Raw genomic sequence first — 24443 nt, forward strand, 5'->3', positions numbered from 1 at the left:
GTCGGTGTGAGCTCCTCCGGCTGATACCTGAACTGGTCTCTGAACAGAACCAGAGGAGTTTCGGAGTCCATTCATCTGTCGGATTCAGTCTCTTCCCGCCTCCAGGATGGAAGCCAGCGTTTGAGCCAACATCCCGATACCAACACACGTAAGAAACCGACTGTCAGAGAAATCTGGTCAGTTTACTTCAGACTCCCATTTGTGTGTATCACACGCATGACAGTTCAGTCTGCGTTTCAAACTATATTCAGTGTCAGGACAGTAAGCTGGCCCTGGTCCTGGTCCTGACTGGATTACTGTACCGGACCTTAGATGGGGGTTAGTGCAGCCTCTAGTCTCCAGAGAGTGTAAAATGTTGCCGCATGTCCTCCAACTGGAATAACAAAAGATGAGGACATTTACCAATTTTATCCTCTCTCCAGCTCTTTCTAGGACTCATTTTAAAAATATTTTATTTGCTTTTAAATCCGCCCATGGCCTTACTCCAGCCTACCTTTCTGAGCTTCTGCAGCCTTGTTCTGTTGATCCTAATGTGTTGATCTTTATTTATTTATTTATTGTTTTTAGTTTTAATTGATTTTCTGCTGTTTATGTTTGCATTGTTGGGCTGTTTATTTTTTTAAAGTATTTTATTTTTCATGTTATTTCTGGTGTGGTTGACTTAAAGTGCTTTATAAATAAACTGGGTTGCTTTGGTCCTGTCAGGACTGTACCGTGGTCCTGGTTCTGGCCTCCAACTGGTACTGAAACAGGATGTGACAAAGAGAATAAACCGTTTCCTGCTGCAGAATTAGATAAAAGATGCTGGTCTAAGTTATTTTTAGTCTTCACAGCTTGTCTCGTCTTCACCTCGCCTTACTTTCATGTTTTTCTGCTCGTCATTTCACTGAGACTTTTACTATAGTCTTTATACAAAAATAAATATTTTCTGATCAAAGGTTGCTGAAGCTGCAACGTCATCTGGATCATTTGTTTGCAACTCTGTCAGTGTCACAAAGAAAGGAATGGGTTGTTTTATTTAATATTTAAAAACGCTTCCTGGAGTGAGTGAGTTAGCTGACTTTAACTCAGTGTAACATGTTTGTCAGGTTTATTGTAGATTATCAGTTTTTATTTTCTGGGAGACTGTTAGTAAAGATAAAAGCTGAAAGAGGAAGAGAGGGATGATTTTAACTTCCTGTCATGTTCTTCTGAAGCTGCATTCTCATGATAAAGGTCTGCAGGTTGTGACAGAAAATTTTACGGCAGACTTTAGTTTCATTTTCCCTCATGTACAAGCAGACAGTCTGCAGAGGTCTGTATATAACTCTGTGTCTCAGATGCAGATGAGAGGAGTCACCGTTAGATAAATTTGCTCATGAGGAAGTCGGAGCATTTTGTGACAGGAAACGTCAGCTCTGCTTGTGCTGTGAGGAAACAGTTAAAAGCTGCTCCATGTTGGTGTTTCTGTAAAATAACTGTTCAATAACTGCTCTTCAAATTATCTGATCAAGTTTATACCGTCTACTCAGGTTTTAAAATCTCTATTTTCGTCTTTGTTAGACAGATAAGGTGTAGCTGAAACATGTCAAGGTAACAAAAACAAAATCTTTTTTTTCTTATGTCTGACAAAAATAAAATAGAGGCTTTGTCCTTCAAATTGTCTAACAGATGTTGGTTTCTGCCTCTTAAATTAATCAGAAATATCTTTAAGCTCTAAACTCGCTGTCCGTCTTGTCAGGTCCACCATGCTTGTACCGGGTTGGACCCCTTTTTCCTTCAGAACTGCCTTATTTCTGGGGTGCGATAGACTCAACAAAGTGGTGGAAACATTCCTCAGAGGTTTTGCTCCATATTGACATGACAGCATCACACAGTTGCTGCAGGTTTGTTGGCTGCATCCATGATGAGAATCTCCCGTTCCACCACATCCCAAAGCTGCTCTACTGGACTGAGATCTGGTGGCTGTGGAGGCCGTTGGAGTCCAGTGGACTCATTGTCATGTTCTGGAAAGCACTTGACCATTCTCCTCTGACATCAACCAGACATTCTGGTCCAGACAACTGCTGCTTACTGGATATTTTCTCTTCTTCAGACCATTCTCTGTAAACCCTAGAGATGGTTGTGTGTGAAAATCCCAGTAGATCAGCGGTTTTTGAAATACTCAGACCAACAGCCATGCCACGTTCAAAGTCTCTTAAATCCCTTTCTTCCTCATTCTGATGCTCAGTTTGAACTTCAGCTGAGTTGAGTTGCTGTCATGTGATTGAACAGGCGGACGTGATAACGTGAATGTAGGTGGTTGTTTTAGAGAAATATTTCTCCATGTCCTTTTCCGGAGTTTTCTGCTGTGGATGATGCAGAAAGATGTGATTTTTAATCAACAGAAACAGACATTTAAAGACGATGTCTGTTGTTTTACTGTGTTTGGGATAAATGGAGAAAACAAGACTGATTAATGATGCAAATAATTATTAGTTCTCTATTTATATTCAGTCCAAATGAGAAGAGTTTTTTTCTCTCCATGAATTGAAGTGGTATGTTTCATAACTGTGTTTTCTGTTACGGGAACTGATGCCACCTCAGACAGTGTGTGAGGATGATGAATCCATTAAAAGACAGATGCTGCAGAAACCGCACATGCGGAAGTTGGTGATCACTAGAAGGCCTTGGTGTTTGACACATTGGACTATTTTTAGGAACGCATGAGGTGTGAACTTCCCCCTACAGAATAGGTGAAGGGCTGGGAAGCTCGACCTCCTCTTTGTTGACTTGTTAATTATTTCCAGGTTGGAAGTTATGATGTCATGTTATAACCTCTTCTTTCACAGTTAACCAACAAACCCGGTGAACATTAGGAAGTGGACCATGACGAGCTCAGGTGACGTCAACCCCTCACATGCTACGTTTGACCTCTTTGTTCAAGCCAAGACTTGTCAGGATGCGAAGCACCTGTTTTCACAGCTCTGCGAGCAGCTCAACATCAATCCCAAGGATTACAGGAACTTCTACTCCAAGTTAAAGGAAAGGCTGAACTACTGGAAGGCCAAAGCTTTGTGGACCAAGCTGGACAAAAGGGCATCTGATGCAGCTTATCAGCAAGGAAAAGCATGCATCAAGAACAAGGTACTAACCTCCAGAGATTCCTAAATGATGAGGTAGTTTAACCCTTAAAACTTGGCTAGTTTGGGTCTGTCTGCTTTTCATTTAAAAATTCATGTAGAATCTCAACACTTTTAATCCCAGTCAACATCCAGACGTGATGTTTTCAGGAAAGCCTCTGTCATCAGATTATGAGGCAAAAATTGTGTAAAATGAAAGTATCAACAGATACAGCAGCATAAAGGCCGACCAAAACAAGAAAGCAGAATTTATTACTAACAGAACTTTGCAGAAATGACACACAGATCAACAGTGACCAAGCCTTTTCTCAAGTCTGCACATCATTCTCTCAAGTCTTTCAGGAGAAAAAATGTTGGTTTTGAAACAAACACACAACAGAAACTGTTTACATATTTACACTTTTTCCTCATTTCCAGTTATTTCTGCTGTTTACCTACAATCCTCACAAAACCAGCTCCAGCTCAGCTGGTTTTTGGCGCCACCGTGCATCAGAAACATCTTCTTGGCTTTATTCCAGCCAGGGAGGAGCATTATTTTTCTTCTTTTCAGACACACAAAGAACTTTCTGCTTACTTGTTGAACATTTGCTGCTCCTGATTAATCATTACTGTCAATTTAATCTGATTGGTGGAAAGTTTGACAGGAAGTGGCTTCATCATAATTTCTGGGTCAAATTAGAGGTCTCTTAGCAACACAGTAGTGATAGTGATCTTTTTTATGATGAAAATGTGACGAATAATGTAGTTATCATGGATCGCTCATTATGGATTTACCAAAGTCTGAATAAAAACTACATTTTGCAGCTGGATCGGGTAGCACTCGGGTTACTTGTGATCTAGTGGAATTTAGAGGGTTAAACATGTGAAGAACTCCTGTCATTTTCATGTTAATGAGATTTAGAGAGCTTTGTTTGGGTTCAGAACTAACATCTAATCCTCAGTGATTAAATCTGAGAGTCTGAGCTCATCACAAGGTTAGAAAAGGTGATCTCATCATCGTCATCAGCTTCCGGTCCAGTAGGGCATTCACACCAGCCTTTTTTATTCCAATCCTCATCTGCTCCACATTTAGCTGTTATGTTCTAGGAACCGAAGTTGTTCTGCATTAACCAATGGATGAACAAGTTTTCTTCTTCATTGTGTGTTTCGTCTTCTCCTTCAGTATTTCTTGGTGGAACATGTTATTGGAATGGTGCGATTCTTTGAGTGGTGCTGTGTGAACGCAGTCCGGAATAATGTTGCAGTCCCAAAATGAACCAAGTCCCCAATCTGACCAAGTCTAGCAGACTATACTGGTGTGAATGCACCCTTAGACTGGTTCAACCAGCCTGAATTGCTCAGTTTTTCATCAATAAAACTAAAGTACTTTAATCACAACTAGAGTGAAAAGACTGGAACTGATTCTTTGTTTCCTTCCTGGTTCTGAATGTTCTGTGTTGTGCTGCAGTGTCTGGTGTTGGGTGCTGGTCCATGTGGACTGAGAACAGCCATCGAGCTCTCCCTGCTGGGGGCTCAGGTAGTGGTGCTGGAGAAGAGGGAAGACTTCACCAGAAACAATGTTCTCCACCTGTGGCCCTTCACCATCTACGACCTCCGGGAGCTCGGTGCCAAAAAGTTCTACGGCAAATTCTGCTCCGGGTCTCTGGATCACATCAGTGAGTCTGACATGTAAAATAAGTCATTCCAGGAAGCTTGAAGGACATCCAGCTTTAGTGGACATGTCATTTTTCCTGTTTGCTATGATCCTTAACTACTTAAATCTGTGGATTTACAACCACTCATGACTCCTGATGTAGTGAGCGGCTTCTTATTTTTTAAACAACCATGTGGAAAGACACATCCTGTGGTCGTGGAAACGATGTTAGTCTATTTAAGAACGGTCAGATCATTGGCATCCAGCAGAGAAAACATCTAAGGAGATGCAGAAACTACTAGAACCAAGTTAAAAAGTGTTCAGCACATTATTAAAAGCTGGAAGGATAGTGGGGAAGCATTGTCTTCCAGGAAAAAATGTCAGAAAAACATCCTGAATGATGGTGATCACTTAAACATTCGGTGAAATCAGATGGAAGAAAAACAACAGTAGAACTCAGGGCTGTGTTTAATAGTGAAAGTAAGAACATTTCCACACAAACAATGTGAAGGAGAACTCAAGGGATTGGGAGTGAACACCTGTTAAGAAAACAAGTAGTTAGTGAGGCTATCCAGAGAAAAGGGCCTAATTTTGCTAGGGAGCATAAAGATTGGACCCTGGAGGAATAGACAAAGATCATGTGGTCTGATGAGTCCAGATTTACCCTGTTTTAGAGTGGTGGGAGCATCAGGGTAAAAAGAGAAGATAAAGTGATGCAGCCATCATGTCTAGTTATTACTGTGTTCTGGACAAATATACCCAGTAGCCACTTTATTCGGTCCACCTCACTAGTACCGAGATGGACCCCATTTTGGTCTTTTTCTGAACATGGATCTAAAAAAGAGACTCATCAGACCAGGAAATGTTTTGTTAAACTGTAGCCTCAGTCTCGGCTTCAGTTGAACTGTCTACATGACTTATTGCATTGAGTTGCTGCCTGGCTAATTAAATATTTGTGTTAATAGGAAGTTGAACAGGTGGATGCTGCGTGTTTATAAATATATAAATAAATGAATGTGGTTATATCTGTCACACACACCTTTCCTGCAAAATCTATGTATTTTCAGGCATCCGTCAGTTGCAGTTGATGCTGCTGAAGGCGTCGCTTCTCCTCGGGGTGGAAGTTCACACCAAAGTAGAGTTCTGTGGCTTGATTGAACCTTCTGGAAGCAATGGTACCACATCTAGCAAATAAATAACTAACAATGTGGTTCTGCCATAAAGTTATTTAAAGAACATCATCATCTTGTCTCCTGAAAGGCTGGATGGCCAAGCTGCAGCCTTCGTCTCATCCTGCTGCAGCCTTTGAGTTTGACGTCTTCATCTCTGCTGGAGGAGGCCGATTTGTCCCTGATGGTGAGAAAAACACTCATACCAGCTAGACTCACGTTAGTTTTTCGTGTTGCAACAAGACCAAAGAGACATTACTCAAATTCCTTTTAAAGATCATTTTCAGTAAGCAAACTCCCCTTCAGCAACTGCAGGTCTGTTAACTCTCAACATTTATAAAAACAACTGTTAATTCTTCACACTGTAACCTTTATTTCTTCCAATTTGTCTCACTTTATTTTAGCTGTTTCTGTCTTTAATTTTTTATTTCTTTTTAAAGTTTGTTTTAATGTACTTTGTAATGCTCCCCACTGTAATGCTTTTAATGTTTTATGTAAAGCACCTTGAACTGTCTTGTATCTGAAAAGTGTTTTACAGATAAACCTGCCTTGTCTCAGTCCAGTTTGCTGTTTTCCTTCTCCCTCAACTTCCAGGTTTTCAGCACAAGGAGCTAAGAGGAAAGCTGGCGATCGGCATCACAGCCAACTTCATCAACAGGAACTCAGCAGCCGAGGCACAAGTAGCAGAGATCAGCGGTGTGGCCCGCATCTATAACCAGAAGTTCTTCCAGGACCTGCTCACTCAGACCGGTAGGAGTCATCTGTAGTCCTGGAGGAGCTTTAAGATCAGAGCTTCAGTCCGACTTTAGATTTCTCTTGTTGTGTACTGCTGAATGTTTTTCTCTAAACTGATACACCTTCATCAAGGTGGAATCTGTGATCTGTAGTTATTTTTACCTTCTTCACACTCATTTCAGCAGCCTTCTAATCCACCCTAATTCCCCAGATACCGGTAAAAACCAGTCTGTCAATGTCCTTTTTCTACTCCCAGTTTTAAGCCCACCATGCTCTCTGTCTGTTCACCATCCAGGTATTGATCTGGAGAATATTGTCTACTATAAAGATGACACCCACTACTTTGTGATGACTGCCAAGAAGAAGAGTTTGTTGAAGAGGGGGGTCATTAAACAGGTGAGGACAGCACATCCATAACCTACAAAGCAGTTAGATGCAGCAGTCACACCTCTTCCAGCTAACGCATGAGATACCTGCAGTACAGAAGATGTTTGCAGACACCAGGAAGCATCCTAACACGCAGCATAGCAATGTGAGCTTCTGCTAATTTCACCACCTTTAGCAAACCACACAAACAAGAAGTCATATGAAAGCAGAGACTAATTACAAAGATGTCTGTCTCATCACAGTGGGACAGAAACTCTGGAGCTAGCAGCCAGAATCAGAATGTCTGACATTTGCTGTTTTGTGGTGAAACGTTTAATTTCAGCTCTAAAAAAACTGCTAATGTGTTCTCCTACAACTCTGCCTTTGTTTGAAATGAAACATGAAGGTTCTTCTAGTTTCCATGCAGATAAAGGAGGTTTTATAGATTCACTCTTTTGATCAAAGACTATCTTGGACTTCACTTCTTTCTGGATCCTCATGGTATTTCTGTAGAGAATTTGGGGGCTATCCCTGGATCCTCCTGATTGTGAGCATTGATAGAGGTGTCTATTATCAACATTGCTGATGGCTTCCTGAGATATTTACCTGCGTAACATCTCTATTAAAACACCTGTAAAACTGCTCAGATTCACTTTTTACCTTCTACTGTAGCACAGTTCCTCATCAGACATTACTTTAGTCATTCCTAGGACGAGTTTACTTATTCATAGCACTGCTTTACTTATTGTTAGGACTAGTTCACTCATTTCTAAGACTACTTTACTCATTCCTAGGAGTACTTTACTAATTCACCTGGGTGAATTGGGCTGCTATCCTTTGGTTTTCAGTTAAAGTAATTTGGTTTTCTTTGGGAGGAGATAACCTTCACATTTTCTACTCTGTCCCAGGTGAATTTATTCTGACACAGTAACACAGGGGTGGCCAACGTCACTCCTCGAGAGCCACAATCCTGCAGATTTTCCATGCATCCCTGCACCGACACACCTGACTTACACTAATGAGTCATTGTGTAGATCCTTATAGGCTGTTGGATCCATTTAATTTGAGTCAGGTGTGTTGGTGCAGGGATGCATGGATAACCTGCAGGATTGTGGCTCTTGAGGACCCTGCAGTAACACATATCCTGATTCTAACCCTTCTGTAATAATTTCACATGTCTCAAATTTATTTATTTACCAAGATTATACACAAAGCCCTTGTAGTTGTGACGATATATTTAATTTATTTGTGTCATTTCAGACAAATAGTCCTTATGATGAAGAGGTTAAAATATCTCGTTCTGTATCGGAGAAGGTGATGAGATGATCAGACTTCTCTCTCTGTCTCTGCAGGACTACGGTGATGCAGAAAGGCTGCTGGCTGCTGCAAACGTGGACTATGAGGCTTTGTGCCATTACGCCCACGATGCTGCTTTCTTCTCCACTGGTGGAAAACTGTCCGACCTCCAGTTTGCTCAGAATTATGCCGGCCAGCCGGATGTGGCCATGTTTGACTTCACCTGCATGCAACGAGCTGAGAATGCCTCACTGGTCAAGGAGAGGAGGGGCAAGAAGCTGCTGATGGGTCTTGTTGGAGACTGTCTGGTGGAGGTAGGCCTGCACATGAACATCTTTTTCATGTTGGCTCAAGATAACTGATTGTTTAAATGTTTCATAAAATCTTTCAGAGGCCTTATCTCTACTGAAAGGGATGTTTTAAAAAAAAAAAAAGTTTTATTTGTTGGAGAGTGTCCAGTAGATTTGGGTTTCTAGAGTTAAATTAAACTTTATTTGTGTCCCGTTGATTGACAACAAAGTTATCTGAAGACACTTTGGTCCGTTTAGTTGTTTGAGATATTGCGTTATGTATAAATAAAAAAATAATTTAGACATTTAAGATGTCTGACTCAGCATCTTCCTCTGCACAGCATCATGAATCATGCTGCATTCACTGTTCTTCTGAAGTGGGAAATTTAAGCTTTAAACTGAATTTAGTTTATTTAAGAAATAAATTACCTAATGATGCACTTTGTGTGATTTAGATGCTCCAACCAGGAAATCGAACTTTAAATTAGTGTTTTTTATTATTTTTACCAGTTGGAATGTGGAATTTCTAATTTCCCCATTCTCATTGAATGTACCACCAAGGACTGCCAAAAAAAAGAATTTTCTGAAAAGAAATTAGGAAGTGTATATAGAGAAATAAGACAAATAATTTATATTTTATTTGTACTTTATTTACGTTTTATTTCCTCATTTCTTATTCTTTTCTAGATTTATTCTTTTTTTATGGCCCTCTTATCGTTTCATTGCACCAGCACCTTTGATTAAACAAACTAAGCGTTTCTTCCTGTAAACCTGTAGAAACTAAAACACTGAAACTCAATATGGATCTAAACATCTGATGACTGTTCAGCTTACATGATCGACAGGTGTGTTAACCTAACTGCCTTTTCTTTTTTCTACCAACTCGGTGCTGGAACTCTGACATCAGTTCAGGTTTGGGTTTTAGTGTGAGATCTGAGCCTGTTTACTGGACACTCTTTGAGGATTATGAAGAATTACCATTTAGGAAAAAGTGTAGACCTTCATAAATGTGCAATGGGTCATTCCATGCTCTAACACTGTTCTAGTACACATGTTGAGGTAGTTACCTGTAGTGCAGTCATCGCTGCACCTGAGGCCACTGGATCCACTAACAGATGAAAACATGTTTATTTCTGTAGTGTGACTAGGTTCATTTTCTCAATTCCAATTGTAGTTGTAAGAATTCTTCGACTGAAACTTTAGTCTTTAGAAAACGTGATCTGATGTGTCGTGACGTGTCTTTATCAGCTAATGGTATCCCGGAGGGGTGACCAGCACGCCAATCTGACCAAAAATGCAACAAAATATATGAAATCCCATAAAAAAATATTTGAAAAAATGTACATAGGAGAGACGGAGTAGTTTTAACACAAGAAGAAACTAACACAAAAAAGAATGTGAAAAGAAAACAACAGGACGGCTCACAATCGCAAAACGAAAAAGCAGAACAGACAAACCTATAATCAGCCATATCAGACCACTGCCAAAGACAAAACTATATCATGGACTGAGATGACGCAAAAATCATCGGATCGGAGAGCATCAAATTCAATCGGTGGATCAGGGAGGCCACAGAAATCAGGAGGCGAGCCTAGAACACCATCAGCTGTGATGAGGGGACATTCATGCTATCCCACACTTGGGATTTTCCTCTGCAAAGACCATCAGGTGGCAGGAGGTGTGACCAGTCGGGAAAAAATCTGTCGGATCACTTTTGGAATACCTCCGAGACACCATCAGCTGATGATATATTGAATGATATTTTATTAAGACGACTGAAGTTTCAGTTAAAACGTGTTGAGGTAAAATTGCAACTCCTTTAAAAACTGTTTGTCTGATCAAAAGAATTCTTACAACCATGTTTATGTCTGGAAGAAGTTTGGTCACAGAAGGCCACCGTACACTCACAGCTGTAGTTAGTATTTAAAATAATTGCTATTCCCAAGATAATCCATGACCTTTAAAGTCAAACTTCTTTCTTCCATCGCTGCTGACATGTTTGTCATGAGAAAAATAAATAACTTTTTTTTTCATGTTGAATTTAGTTACTCTGAAAAAAATAAGATTTTTGTCCTTTTTTATTTATGTATTTGAGTAATATTAATCAGCATCCTTCTCTGTCAGTTAATAAATGGTTTACTCCTATCTCACAGATCGCCAATTCTTTGTAAGTGTGGATACATGCTCCTCAAGGATCCATAAATTCAAGTGTGGCGTTCCCCAAGGATCAGTTTTAGGCCCAATACTTTTTAATTTGTACATGTTACATCTTGGGGATGTCATCAGGAGACACAGCATTGATTTTCACAGCTATGCTGATGATACACAGCTTTACATCACCGTGTCTCCTGATGACCTGGAGCCAGTTAACGTCCTTTTAAACTGTATTTTAGATATTTAAGTCTTGGATGGCAGAGAACTTCTTACAGCTCAATCAGGAAAAAACTGAAGTTTTAATTATCGGTCCTGAGGGCAAGAGAGAGATCATTTTATCAAAACTACATCCTTTTAATCCCTCTCAGTGTGTGAGAAATCTGGGTGTTCTTTTCGACTCTGAGCTGGATTTTATTACACACATCAGAAATATAACAAAAACTGGATTTTACTTAAAAACATTGCCAGAGTTGCCCATTTCTCTCCCTTGCCAGCACGGAGGTGCTGATGCATGCCTCTATTTCAAGTAGATTAGATTACTGTAATGCCCTGCTCTCTGGTCTTCCTAAAAAGTCCATCTTAAACCTACAGCTACTTCAGAACTCAGCGGCATATGTTATGACAAGGACCAGAGGGCGGAAACATCACACCAGTTTTAAAATCGCTGCATTGGCTCCCCGTGCATTTCAGGATTGATTTTAAGGTTCTTTTAGTAGTTTATAAATGTCTTAATGGTCTTGGGCCCTCTTATTTATCCGACTTGCTTTTAATTATGAACCCTCGCAGACCCTGAGGTCCTCTGGTACTGGCCTTTTAGTTGTTCCAAAGGTGAGGACCAAGACATACGGTGAGGCCTCTTTCCATTGTTACGGCCCTCGTCTGTGGAACAGTCTGCCACAGGGCCTCAGGGCTGCAGAGAACGTTGATGTTTTTAAAAAGAGGCTTAAGACCTACCTTTTTAGCTTAGCTTTTAACTAAATTTATTTGATCTTAATTTATTTTACATTATTTTATTTCACGTTATTTTGTTTTCATTTTATTCAACTGTACTACTTATTTATTTATTTATTTACTTATTTATTCATTCATTCTTAGCTGGTCTTATTGTTTCTTAAGGTTGTTTAATTTTAATTTTAACTCCAGTGTTTTCCTCGTCGGGATCCTCCACGCCGGGGGGTTTTGCCTGCTCGGTCTGGGGGCTGCTGTCGTGGTGATTGCACCTATTCGGGGTGCATGGGGCCCTGCACTGCGGCCTTTTGGCTGTGGTGTGGGCCCCAGTCTGTTCTCATGGGGGTGGTTGCCGCTGTTTGACATGGGTGGACTGGCCCCTGGTGTGGATGGATCCCCATGACACTGATATTGTTTCCTCACAGCAGCATCAGGCCGGATGCTTATCACTTTTAGTATTTTATAATAACATTCAGTTCGAGACAGAAATAAGAGAATCATGTTTGTATAGAATGTGGAGGTGAAGGCTGCTTGGCATGTATTTGTGTATTGTATGTATGTGTATTCCCACTTTGTTTTATATGCCTAAATGTTTTTAATCATGTAAAGCACTTTGTGTTGCCTGTGGCATGAAAGGCTTTTTATAAATAAAGTTTGCTTTGATTTGAATAAAAAGCTGGTTTCCAGCTGACTAAGAGGAAAACGATGCGCTCTTCTCACTGCAGCCCTTCTGGCCTCTGGGGACGGGCATTGCTCGTGGGTTCTTGGCAGCTTTCGACACAGCGTGGATGGTTCGGAACTGGGGTATGGGTGTCCCACATCTTAAGGTCCTGGCTGAGCGGTGAGTACGTTTCATTGTTCGGCTGAGCTGCAGCAGATACAGACAGCTATGATCAGGATTTACAAATTTTAAACATTAATAAATAGCACTAAATGCAGTCAGTCTGTAGCTTTAAGTTTGCCAGACTTCATGTTGGTCTCATTAACAGAGCACATCCTAAGATCATTAGCATGGTGGCTAACTTGCATTAGCATACAGTTAATCATAACATGCTCCAATAATTAAACCAGCATGTAGGTATCAGCTGCTGATTGAATAGTGTCATCTTTTTCACTAACGTACAGAGAAAGTATCTACCAGGTCCTCTCCCAGACCACGCCAGAAAACACCAGTAAGAAGTATGCTGGTTTCAGCATCGACCCCAGGACGCGGTATCAAAGAATAAACCTGTCCTCCATTACAAGCAACCAGGTCAGCGCTTTCATCCTTTTATTTACCTAACACAGATTTAGATCTGAAGTCCCTGTTATCCTGAAGGTTAAAACCAGCAGAGCCAGAACTCATCATGTCATTTAAGGAAGAAAGTTATCCAACTAAAATGTCTGAAACCAGATAAAACTTTTAATCTGCAGCTTTTCATCAGCTGGATAACAAACATCAGACCTTTAACGACTTCTAGTAAATAACAAAACCACATGTATTCCATTGAGAAGGGTGTCTGTATGACTAACCCTGCTGTTCTCATCACTGGACCAGGTCCAGCATCTGTATGATGTTGATAAACCTCATCCACCCAGCAGGAAGCAGAAGGACAGGCAGTCCAACACGGGTCCAGGTGAGCAGCTCTCTGAATAGGCTGTGCTCAGTGCTTCATCTGGCTTCATTCCCTTTGACTCAAAGCTGTAGTGATGGTAAAACCACTGAGGGTATTTGTCTTCTCCCATTCAGGTGGAGGTGTTGAGGAGCTGTTGAAGTGGTGCCAGAAACACACGGCGGGTTACGACCATGTGAACGTAAAAGATTTCACGCAGTCGTGGAGGTCTGGGTTGGCTCTGTGTGCTCTGATCCATCACTTCAGGCCTCAGCTCATGTGAGTGCTTGTGTTGTTGTGTAACAAGGTTAACTGGTCCAGATAGAGGTGAACCAGCTCCAGTTCTGGGGCCTCATGGTCGATGGATTGCGTAGGTGAAAGATGTCAAATGGCCAAAACTGTGAAAGTACATATGGCCAGAAGTATTCAGATGATGAATCTGTGCGTACGCTTGTTCCTGCTCATCTGTCCTTGGATCATCTCAACTGACTGGGGATTGAGCGCAGCTTCCCGACCACTTAGACCAACTTGTCTCCTCCCATTAGTGAATATGCAAATAAGTATAAATACAGCGCATTTCTTTACATTTTAACCAAATAACAATGACAAACTTGCCAGAAATGTCAAAAAAGAAGAAGAATGTCATTAAATATGAAACTGATGTGGTTGAATCAGAGGTGAAGGCAGAAATAAATATTTTCTGTGTTCTTATTTACTTAAATACATATTTTGTGCAGACATAGTGCATTAATCTTTGTTATTACCTGATAGTTTTGCTTGAAGTGATTTGGAACCAGTATTGAGAAGGTAACCAGAGGTAGTGAGTTTACACATCCGCTGCATCAATAAGAGGAGTGATGAGCTGGTTAAAAGCTAACAAAGAATTTATTCCTTACCATTGACAACTATGCCAAGTCCATCTCTATCTCTAGTTTTACTGTTTATTTAATGATCTTTCCTCTGGAGTTTATAGTGTTGTGTTTTCTAGACAAACTATGAAGGAGGAAGCGGCGTTGTCTGATTTTATTTAATGAATAAAGTGGGATGACGAAGCTAACTCCACTTGAGGAGCAAATCTCGTGATTTTAGGAACTTCTCAGTGTCGTAAGGATCCCCCGACACTGTGTTTTCTTCTCAGTGAGAATCAGAGAGCATTTCTTGTCATGTGTGCACCTCTCAGCCAGCACTTGTTGATGTGTGTTAACGTCATTACAAGACGTAGACAGAGAAAACGCATCATTTTACTTTGGATTTAGGTTTAGACCATTTTAATTTTCTGTGGAAAAATTGTTACATGTAGTTTTGTTTTGTTCGGGTATAAATCATAAAGGTTCAAAGACATGAAATATTTTCTTCATATCACTGTCAAGTGAAGCATATGTTGGTGTGTAAAGACGAGTCTAATGACAGAGTCTGGCTGTCACACAGATCCACGTGAAGTTGTTTTTTCTTCCTCCCGACGTGTGGAACATGGTGTACAGAACATTTTGATGTACTAAACAACAGATATACTGAACAGTCCAAGTTTTTTTCTGAAAATGATTGTGAATGTAAATACTGTCTAAAACCATACATCAGGGAGATTTTTTTTTTTTTTTGATTGAGCATCTTCACGAGATAGTCATGTGTTTTCCTTACTCCATCATATTTGTGTGTCACAAACCTAAGAGTGTGTGAAAGAAACCAAACAGAAATCAAAAGCTGATGCACCTTCCTGTGAAAACATCTGCTGAATTTAACACCAAAGAGTTAACATGATGTCTGTTTTTTCCAAAGTGACATGTCAACCTTAAATGGGTCAGATGGAGTTCACAACACCCAGCTGGCCTTCAGTATCCTGGAGAAGGAGCTGGGCATCCCCCCTGTGATGTCTCCAGCTGACTTAGCCAGCAGTGGTCAGGTAGACAAGCTGTCCATGGTCCTCTACCTCACCCAGATCCAAGACGCCTTTGCTGTCCCTCCAAAAATAAAAGGTTTGTTTTATTTTTTTGATTAATTTGATTTATGTCTGAAGATGGTGATACTGACAGCAGCATCAAACTTACATAACGTGGTTGCTAAGATACTGCACAGCATCAGCATCACCTTAAAAGGGTGAGGTGTCTTCCTTCTGAAACGTGTTCACTGTGGAATGGGTACTGTCTCTTTAAGAGCAAATTACCCACAATGCATTGTGGTAGAGTGGTTTATGCTCAGAGCCAGCCCCAGTCAGAGTGGAGCTGATTCTTCCTGCTCTGACGGGATCAGCCTCTGTTCCTTCTCTGAGGACACATTTTCTGTCAGCTTTCAACAGCAGAGGTATTTTTACTGCCTTTCTGGTACCAGAACTTTCTGCAGTGTGTGTGTGTGTGTGTGTGTGTGTGAGTGAGTGAGTGATGGCAGTGTTTGGAGGCGCTGAATGAGCCGAGGTGGGTGTGATGAGCAGCTCGGCTGGGGATGGGATCAGGAGGGGAGCTGTCAGTCTGAGTAGCCTCCTCTGAATGATGAATGAGTAAGTCAGAGCTGAAGCTGGAGAGTTTTCATCTGGATTAACCAGACTGATCCAGGTGCCGCTGCTGAGTCAAAAAAAAGAAGAAAAAATGTCAGTAGAAATTAAAAATCTGATTGCATCTTGAAAATGAAAGAAATGTAGAGTCAGACTTTCTGAAAAGCTTCACGCAGGCCGTAGGTCATGTGCAGGTGTCTGTAAATTTGCTGTCTGATCCCTGGTAACCTGCCTTTGCTGTTTGTAACATTATACTTTGATGACAGAAGCTCCAGGATCTCTGCCATCATCCAAGTCTCTCAGTCTCTCCCGGACACAGTCGGCTGTCTTCTTCCTCAGCAAGCTGAAGCACAACTCTCTGCAAAGACGCAAGGTAACAACGGAGATGTTTCCATCCCAGAGGGGCCTCCAGTCTCTCTGCTTATTTAGTCTGACTCGTGCATATCGAGGCTAAAGGCAGATTGTTTGGCTCGTTTTTATCATGTTTGTTATGTGATGAAGAAAACAGTATTTCTTGTCTTCTGTGCAGGAACAGCTGGCGTCTCTAAAACAAAAAACAGAGGGAAGAATGGGTGATGAGGACAGAGTAGGTTTCTTTCAGCTGTTAACTGGTTTTTTAATTTATCAGAAGCTAACAGCAATGTTTGCCTTGTTGGTTCTGATTCTGACCCAGCCTTCTTGACCCCCTCCTTAGACTTCAGTACATCCCGTGTCCCCTGAACTCAGTCCTGATCCTGATCCTGGTTCCAGTCCTGATCCTGCTCCAGAACCAGAGCCTCTGACTCCGGTTTTGATGGCCAGCAGTGAGGAGTGTTACTTCTGTTCTCAGAGGGTGTACGCGTTGGAGCGGATCAGTGCTGAGGGGAAGTTCTTCCATCGGAGCTGCTTCACCTGCCATCAGTGTGGCATCACGCTCCGACTCGGAGGATACACCTTCGACCAGAACTCAGGTGAGTGTCACGCTCTCATTAAACTTTTCTTCCCTCATTTCAAACCAGAAATCTACATTACAGATTAAACTGAGACTGAACCCATCCTTCACTTCTACATCAGTTACCATGGAGATTAATTCTGTGCAATTAACCAGGACTAACTACTCTAGGCTTAGTTATTCCTGGAGTCTTTTTTCATTTCTAGGCAGGAATCATCCCGATCAGTTATTAATAATTAATCCATGTTTTTCTGCAGTCTGATGGGATTAATGTTAATTGATTACCCAGCACTGAAAACACCAGAACTTGACCTCAAACTGTAGTTGAGGCTCTCATTATCAGTCTGATGAGCAGGATGTGATCATGTGATCAGATGACTGATCAGCTGATCAACATGAAAAGTTGTTTGATGATGAGGTGAAAGAGGTTTTGGGGTCAGACTTTCAGACCACCCACGTGAGGGGTACCAAGTTTCAAGGCTGGGATGTGATGCCTGCTAGGTCCAAAGATCCAGAACCAGGCCGTTTTTCAGCTTTAAAATGAAACCAGAGGTTTGCAGTTGTTGATTTCTTACAAACAACATGACAGCGTGTTTCTCTGAATCCATGTTTAAACTATTTGATACATCATCAATAATTAATATAATAGAAAAGAAATAAAAACAGATTTGTGTTTTAGAGCTTTTTCGTCTTAATCATTTTTATCACATTTTAGATTTCCAGGCCTTTTTTGCAGCAGAAACAGTAGGAGGTGTTTTCATGAGGCTGCATTCCACTTCCTTAGTCCTTGTTCTCCAGCTAACCATCTCACACAGGTGCAGAAGTGGAACGCAGCCTTTTTAAAACACCTGAGCTCATTTAAGTCAACATGTCTGCCAGGAAGAAGGCTTGCTTTCTGCTCCAGCAGAGGGCGAAGAAGCATCTTGGTGCTTCAGTGTTTGCTCTCAGAACAAATGTAGCTGTTTCTTGTGATTGGATAAAGGATGTAAACTCTTCTTTCACCACAGGGAGGTTTTACTGTGAGCTTCACTCTGAGGAGCTGCTGCTTCCTGATGGAGATGATGCATTTTATGAGGTGAGTCACTGAACAGAATTAACCTCTGTTAACCGCTCTATCTTTTGTTACATAATCCAGCTGGCTGTTGGTTTACTGTCAGCAGGGCTAACTTGACCATCTTTGTTTCAACAGTACACATAACCAGCTGACTTCTCACTGTTCCTGTTCTTAGGATAGCAAAGTTCAGCAGACAGATCCAGAGGATGGGCTTTCCAGTGATGATTACATACCATCTCCATCAGATGAGGAGTACGACCACACTCTGGACTGTGCTCCTGCTCACACACAAGCACACAACCCCAAAGAATCAGAACAGCATGGACCGGGATGCAAAGAAGACTCCCAGGAACCACACAAGTCCAACACCTCTACAGACCCTTCACCTGTAACTGAGGCAGCAGCTCCCACTGAGGAGGAGGAGGAGATGAAACCCTCTCCAGTCCCAAAGCCTCGCTTTTCCAGGGAAACCACACCCACCTCTGAGTCTTCTCCCCCAGTAGCAAAACCAAGATCCACCTTCCTGATGAGTCTTTCCACTCCGGAGAAATCTCCAGCACCTCCAGAGGAGAAATCAGGGCCGGATTCCCGTCCTAAGCAGTCACTGCGAAAGCTTCAGTTGACCGATGAGGAGAGGAGCCAGCTGAGGAACCTTCAGAGCTTCAGTGTTGACTCAGACTCGGAGACCCATGGAGGATCTTCCTCCTGCTCCTCTTCCTCTGCAAATGCAGGAGTGCCTCCTAAACAAGAAGGCCTGGATGGTCAAGAAGAGGAGGGCTACTGGAGTGGGAGCACAGCTGGGCATGTCCGGGAAAACAGGAACCGACGATGCTTCAAGAAAAAAGAGATGCCAAATGGGCAGAGCAGGGCCCGATCCAAGTTTTCCCCCTGGAATCTTTCATCTCCGAGGATCAGCAGAGACAACCGGCTCAGTGTCCATGTTGGTCATCCAGGGAGAGTGGGTCAGTAAAACCATCATCCTCACTTTGCTGAAGACCAGAGCGTTCAGGGAAAAAGTTGATGCAAAGATTGTTCTTCCTTTTTCTAACAGAAACAACATTCAGACATGTTCATAGTGCCTCAGAGGAGGGTGTTGAAGGGGACGATGATGACGATGATGACGATGACATGTTTGAACAGGATGACATTGAGTTGATTGATGAGGAGGTAAGAAGTGGACATGGTAAAGAGACTAGTTTCATTATTATCAGTGCACCTACATTCTAGTCATTTTTTCCATCAGCTTCAAATGGAGCCGTCGGATCCAGTTGAGGCTGAGAAGCTGGAGTTGAGGAAGATGAGGACTCTGGAGCGCCGAGCCAAAACGTGTAAAATACAACGATTTCACAAAGCTCAGGTCAGTCTGCCCCCCACACCTGCAGCTGTTATATCTTTCAACTGTAAACACATAGCTTTCTGGAAAGTGGTCGTTAGTTGATGTGATAATCTCAGAGTTTAGTCCTGGTTCATTTGTTACCATGGCAACTAAGTTAAATACTGCTAAAATGGTGAATAGACTTGTACTTATGTAGCACTTTTCCAGTCAGCTTGACCACTCAAAGCACTTTACGCTACCTGTCATGTTCACCCATTTTCACACACACACGTAGTCAGGGAAAGCCGGGAATCGATCCACCGACCTTCTGGTTGCAGAACAACTGCTCTGCCTCCTGAGCTACAGCTGAAGAAGAAACCAATGCATTATAAAATGTAAATAACAGAATACGTCATTCCTGGTAGAAAATAAACAACATGACAGATGTTGAAACTGAGACATTACATGGGAAATGTGAGCTAATCTTTAATCTGATGGCAGCAGCACGTCTGTAAAAATGACAACAATATCCTGCTAAATATTGTAGTGAATCAATGATAAACAGCCATATAAAGTGAAATATCTTGGCAAATATCAAGCTAAATATGGTGATAAATGAGCTAAATAATCTGGCAAATTTCATGATAATTATGGTAAATATAAAATTAAGTATTTTGGCAAATATGCAAATATCTTAGTTATAATTTTAAATATTGTGATAAGCTAAATATTATGGTAAATATATCAGGTTATGACTATTATTAAATAGGTTATAATTAGATCTGTGGTCCACAGGGCTGAATGATTAATCATTCTAAATCAAAATCACAATTTAAGATGCTGTGATTAGCTCATCATGAAGGAGTGCGATTAATATAACACAAGGCCTGATCCAGGTTCCACACCTGCAGCATCCACGGTTTTCCCCGTCCACTCCTTCACTTCTACTTCCCGTCTCTTTGTGCAACAGTTATTTAAACTAGGGCAAGCAGATGTCGTTTTTTTGAGGCCGGGATTTTGCTCTGTGTATACATCACATTTCATTCACCACACGCTTTTTATTATCCGCTCTCAGCCGGTTGTTACTGGGTGTGAGTGATTCTTCCTCCTCATTATCTCATCAAACTTTTCCCTGTGAGTGAGTTCAACACTTAATAAGACTTGATAGGCTACATGTTGGATTTAAACGTCATGTGACATCTACACTCAGCTGTGAAGTCACGTTTTCAGTCCTCATCACGAACTAATTTTCCATAAGTGACTGAAACGACAGAAAACAGTCCAACTTGTGAAATGTCCTGGTGAAGTGAATGAAAACGATTTTACTGAGTGGTGTTGTTCTAAAAATCAAATTTCAGATTTCAGATATCATTTTGACACGAATAAAACTACAAAAAATATTTGAACCACTTTAAGCCGTAATATGGCTCAGAAATTCCTACGGGGGTGGTAGATTTAGCTCGTTCAGCTGTGTCTCTGATGGACGTGAAGTTCTCAGCATCTTCACTTCTCTGGGAGACTTTAAAAACCAGGATGATTGATTTGCAGCTGGATGAAGGCACATATTTTCCGGCATGCATTCTCTGCTGGTTGGAGCGTGCCTTCCTGGGCGTGCATGCACGTGTCTGTGTGGCATCGGGGTGAAACTCTGCTGTGTGCAAAACAAAATCATGTAGAGAGAAATGAGCTGTGGTGTAAATCAGATGAAAAACATCAGATTTGTTTAGTTTTACTACAACTATAAACCTGTTTTACAGGAAACTTCATTGTTTTGGCCACAGGTTTCATCACACTGTTGGAACTTCATGATCTTAAAGAATATAGAGCAGCTCATGTTGTCATCTCATGTGGTCATTCCTCATCTCATGTAAAATTATATTTCTCTATGAACTAAACAGAATCAGGAATTAAAAAGATTAAACCGTAAACCAAATCCCAATCACAATATTGGTCAGAAAAAACAGTTATTTTTTGGAAACTTCTTACCTCAAATTAAACAGCATCTAATTAGAATATTTTAAGAGAATTTCCTTCCTGTTTTGTGGTTCAGTCCATCCAGAGAAGACTGGAGGAGATTGAAGTGACCTACAAGGAGCTGGAAGACAAAGGTGTGAAGCTGGAAAGAAGTCTGCGAGGAGAAGCTGGTAAGAAAAAGAAAACATCATTTTAAAATGTTTATTTAGTTAAAGTTGCCATGAAATGTCTGTGTGCAAACCCTGTCCCAGAAAGTTTCACAAAGGCTGTTCATTAGCTAACGTACACCCCCAAGTTCAAGGTGAGTCCTCAACACTTCTGATGTGTGAAACTATAAACATCCCAAAATACTGAACTGTTTCCTCGGTGGGTCAGAGGTGTTTTTGGAGAGTTATATAGACCAGATATTCAGTTTAGTTTCATTTCATGCTGTAGCAGGGCCCCCACACCCATCCTCTCCCACTCTTTCCTGTCCACACTTGACTTTGTTAATCAAATAAAGTCAAAGAAGTGTAAGACTTCAGAGGTTCGCAGGAAATGAAAATGTTTGTTTTCTGATAATAGAAGCAGAGGATCAGTCAGAGGAGCCATTTTGTTCCAAAACGCTGCACACTGCTCGTCTTTGTTTCATGACCACAAGAGCGTCGTAGCTGGAGTTAAACTGAGCCTGAGGGCTTCCATGAGAGCCTGCCGCACATGACTGTTACCAGACCCAGCATCACGCCACCTTATCTGGAACTTCCACTCAAAAGTGTCCTTCTGTGTTTTTTTTTACCATTGTAGATCTTTGGGGACTTTTTTGTTCTTTCATCTACTTTTTTTCCCTCCATTTCTGGCCTCCGTTCAGGTTGTTTTTCCAAGGTCAAAAGGTCACCTCAGATAACTTTCCGACCTTCTGGGTCATTATAGGACAAAAAAGTTTGCTCCCAAAAAAACTGCTATAAAATATTAGTTTAAAATTAATTGATTTATTCATGAATATTTAACGTTTTAATGTTTTTTACTCAAATTGCTGATCGCTGATTAACTTCAGTCCTGATCAAAATTCTAAATATATAAACAATATAAAGTTATTTTAACCTCTTAAATGCCAATTTGACCACATCGCTGTTTTTATGAAAGAAAACCTAGAATTTATTTTCCATGTAATTTGGATTAGTGTGATGAGGATTTTATTTATTTTGAGTGCATTTAAAACCGATTAGGGGGAAAAAAAAGGCTTCCGAATATGTATTATGGAAAATAAGTAATTTTTTGTGGGTTTTTTTTCAATAAAAACTGGACATGATGTATTTAAAATTACATTTAAAGGGTTCAAATAATTAAAATAATTATATATTTGGTATTTTGTGATTAGGAATGAAGCTGATTAAAAATTCTAAAGGGGAGAAAAGTGGAAAAAAAATTACTCTGTAATGTTTTTATTGTGGTTTTTGGTAAAGGACTTTAAAGCAACCTACAAAGGTTAAACCTACTTTTATACACAGATTTTCTAACGTCTTTTTATTCAGGAAACGAAGGTCCTGAGAAGATCGAGCAGTGGATCCAGCTGATCCATGAGAAGAACGCCCTGGTTTCGGAGGAGTCCGACCTCATGGTGGCGTAAGTCCACTTCCCAACACCTGTTAGTCACAGCACGGTTCAGATTCAGGGTTCTGGCTCAGAAAACCCTTTACTGTCACCTTGGCAACAGTTATTTCTCATACTTGCTCCTGCAGCGGGATGCTCTGTGGACGTGATTGATTCAGCTTTGCTTTCCTCTCAGGTCCCGACAGCTGGAACTGGAGGACAAGCAGAGCACGCTGGATTTGGAGCTCAGGAAATACCTGGACCTGAAAGGTGTGTAGCTTCATGTGCACACAGTCATTTTTAGTGTTTAAAAGGTTTTAAACAGACACACAACTTAGAAACAAGCACTAGTTGTTCCTAAGACTACTTCTATTATAGTTTTTTTTTTTGTTTGTTTTTTTTTTTGTGTGTCACACAACCCATGATGATAAAAAATGTTTCCTCGTGGTATCAGCTGGTTTTTGGCGCCATTGTGCATCAAAACATCTTCTTGACTTTATTCCAGCCATAGAGGAGCATTATTTTTCTTCTTTTCAGACACACATTGAACTTTGTTCACTTTTTGATCTTTGGCTGCTCCTGATTGGACATTACCAATTTAAGCTCTGATTGGTGGAAATTTTGACAGGAAGTGGCTTCGTAATTTTTTTTTCAGGGTGGGTGATCTAAGATTATTACTGTCAGAAGACTGGTTTATATCCAGGAGACTCTGTCATGAATCTTTTTGGAACAGGAGCTTCATTATCTGTTAAACGTCTGCTGAAGTCAGGGAGGATTGCCTCTTTCAGCAGGTTCATCTTTGATGTTTCTGTCTGACAGAGAAGACAACAGAGCAGCAGGCAGAGGAAGAACGCATCTTTCAGCAGAGGATCGAGGTGGTGAACATGAGGGACTCTCTGGTGTCGTTTCTGGAGGAGAAGAGGCTGAAAGAGATCAGCGAGGAGCAAGAGGCTTTCTCCATCATGGAGGCCAAACGGCACTCGAAGGCAGGATCTCAGGTTCACTGGTAGTAAGCCTGTTGGATAGTTACAGGTGATGCTCTCACACCTGCTGCGTGTCAAACAAGGAACCTGAAACTTACCCTGGCAAAGCCAAAGATGAGACCAGATTGTTGTGGAAGGACAGAAGTGGAGTCTGAAGGTGAGTTACAGTCCATCCTTAAAGGAAGGTCTGACCTCTTGTGCCCAACAGCTGCAGCTCAGTTCTGCTCAGCTGATGTTTGAGGCAGCTCGGTGTACCGCAGGTCAGATGGTCATCACCAGAATCCTGAAACTAACCTGTCGGTGTCAGAAATGTAACGAAGCAGCTGATGACCACAGCTGGATCCTCGGTGATGGATGTTTTTGATTCAATGTTCATGTTGATTTTAAATGTGCCATTATGGAAAAATGCTACAGCACAGAAATACATATCCTCATGATATCTTTACTATTTCTACATTAAATATAAACTTAAAAGAGGTTAAAAACTGTGAGGGATTAAAAGTGTTTGAGCAATGAATTAAAATTCTGTTTGTTTTTGTGTATTGAAGCTTTTGTCTCAGCATGTTGGACAGTTAATCTCAGGGTTGACACTTTAGTCCTGTCGGATCTCAGGTGGTCAACAGCGGCTGCTCTAGAAGTGGCTGCGGGGGGGTGTTAGACTGGAAAACGTGAATGAAAAGCAGACTGAAATGGACAGCTTCATCTAAATGCCATCATTTAGGTGTTGCTGAAAAAAACTCGGCATCTGATGGAAAACAGACCAACATGAGGAAAATTAAAAACCCTTTCACTGTTTTCAGTGTTCTGCTGCCACTTCTCAGTTTCTGAATAAAGATCAAGCACTTTAA

At 41.1% G+C, this 24443-nt stretch overlaps 1 protein-coding gene across 3 annotated transcripts; it reads left to right on the forward strand.

Annotated features, from left to right (window-relative positions):
• mical1 (microtubule associated monooxygenase, calponin and LIM domain containing 1) lies at window positions 1-24443 on the forward strand. Of its 3 annotated transcripts, none has more exons than XM_042004373.1 (24): window positions 1-148; window positions 2811-3105; window positions 4549-4756; window positions 5802-5909; window positions 5995-6090; window positions 6498-6653; window positions 6934-7034; window positions 8357-8614; window positions 12418-12533; window positions 12818-12944; window positions 13230-13308; window positions 13422-13563; window positions 15061-15257; window positions 16036-16142; window positions 16299-16355; window positions 16464-16719; window positions 17708-17775; window positions 17930-18716; window positions 18806-18921; window positions 18998-19111; window positions 21120-21213; window positions 22555-22645; window positions 22809-22882; window positions 23432-24443. In XM_042004373.1, exons 2-24 carry the CDS (start codon window positions 2848-2850, stop codon window positions 23620-23622), a joined length of 3801 nt encoding a protein of 1266 aa, XP_041860307.1. In that variant the 5' UTR covers window positions 1-148; window positions 2811-2847; the 3' UTR covers window positions 23623-24443. The 3 variants fall into 3 exon arrangements, with proteins under 3 accessions (XP_041860307.1, XP_041860308.1, XP_041860309.1); XM_042004374.1 differs by having other exon boundaries at window positions 16039-16142; XM_042004375.1 differs by having other exon boundaries at window positions 13428-13563.

Source organism: Melanotaenia boesemani, chromosome 13 (assembly GCF_017639745.1).
Source record: "Melanotaenia boesemani isolate fMelBoe1 chromosome 13, fMelBoe1.pri, whole genome shotgun sequence".
Classification (NCBI taxonomy): Eukaryota; Metazoa; Chordata; class Actinopteri; order Atheriniformes; family Melanotaeniidae; genus Melanotaenia; species Melanotaenia boesemani.

Bases quoted from the DNA above. Each gene is read 5' to 3' on its own strand.
- mical1 (XM_042004373.1), top strand. From the start codon at position 2,848: ATGACGAGCTCAGGTGACGTCAACCCCTCACATGCTACGTTTGACCTC. The intron at 12,534-12,817 runs GTGAGTACGTTT...ACTAACGTACAG, and splicing joins CTTAAGGTCCTGGCTGAGCG to AGAAAGTATCTACCAGGTCC. The intron at 19,112-21,119 runs GTCAGTCTGCCC...TTTGTGGTTCAG, and splicing joins AACGATTTCACAAAGCTCAG to TCCATCCAGAGAAGACTGGA.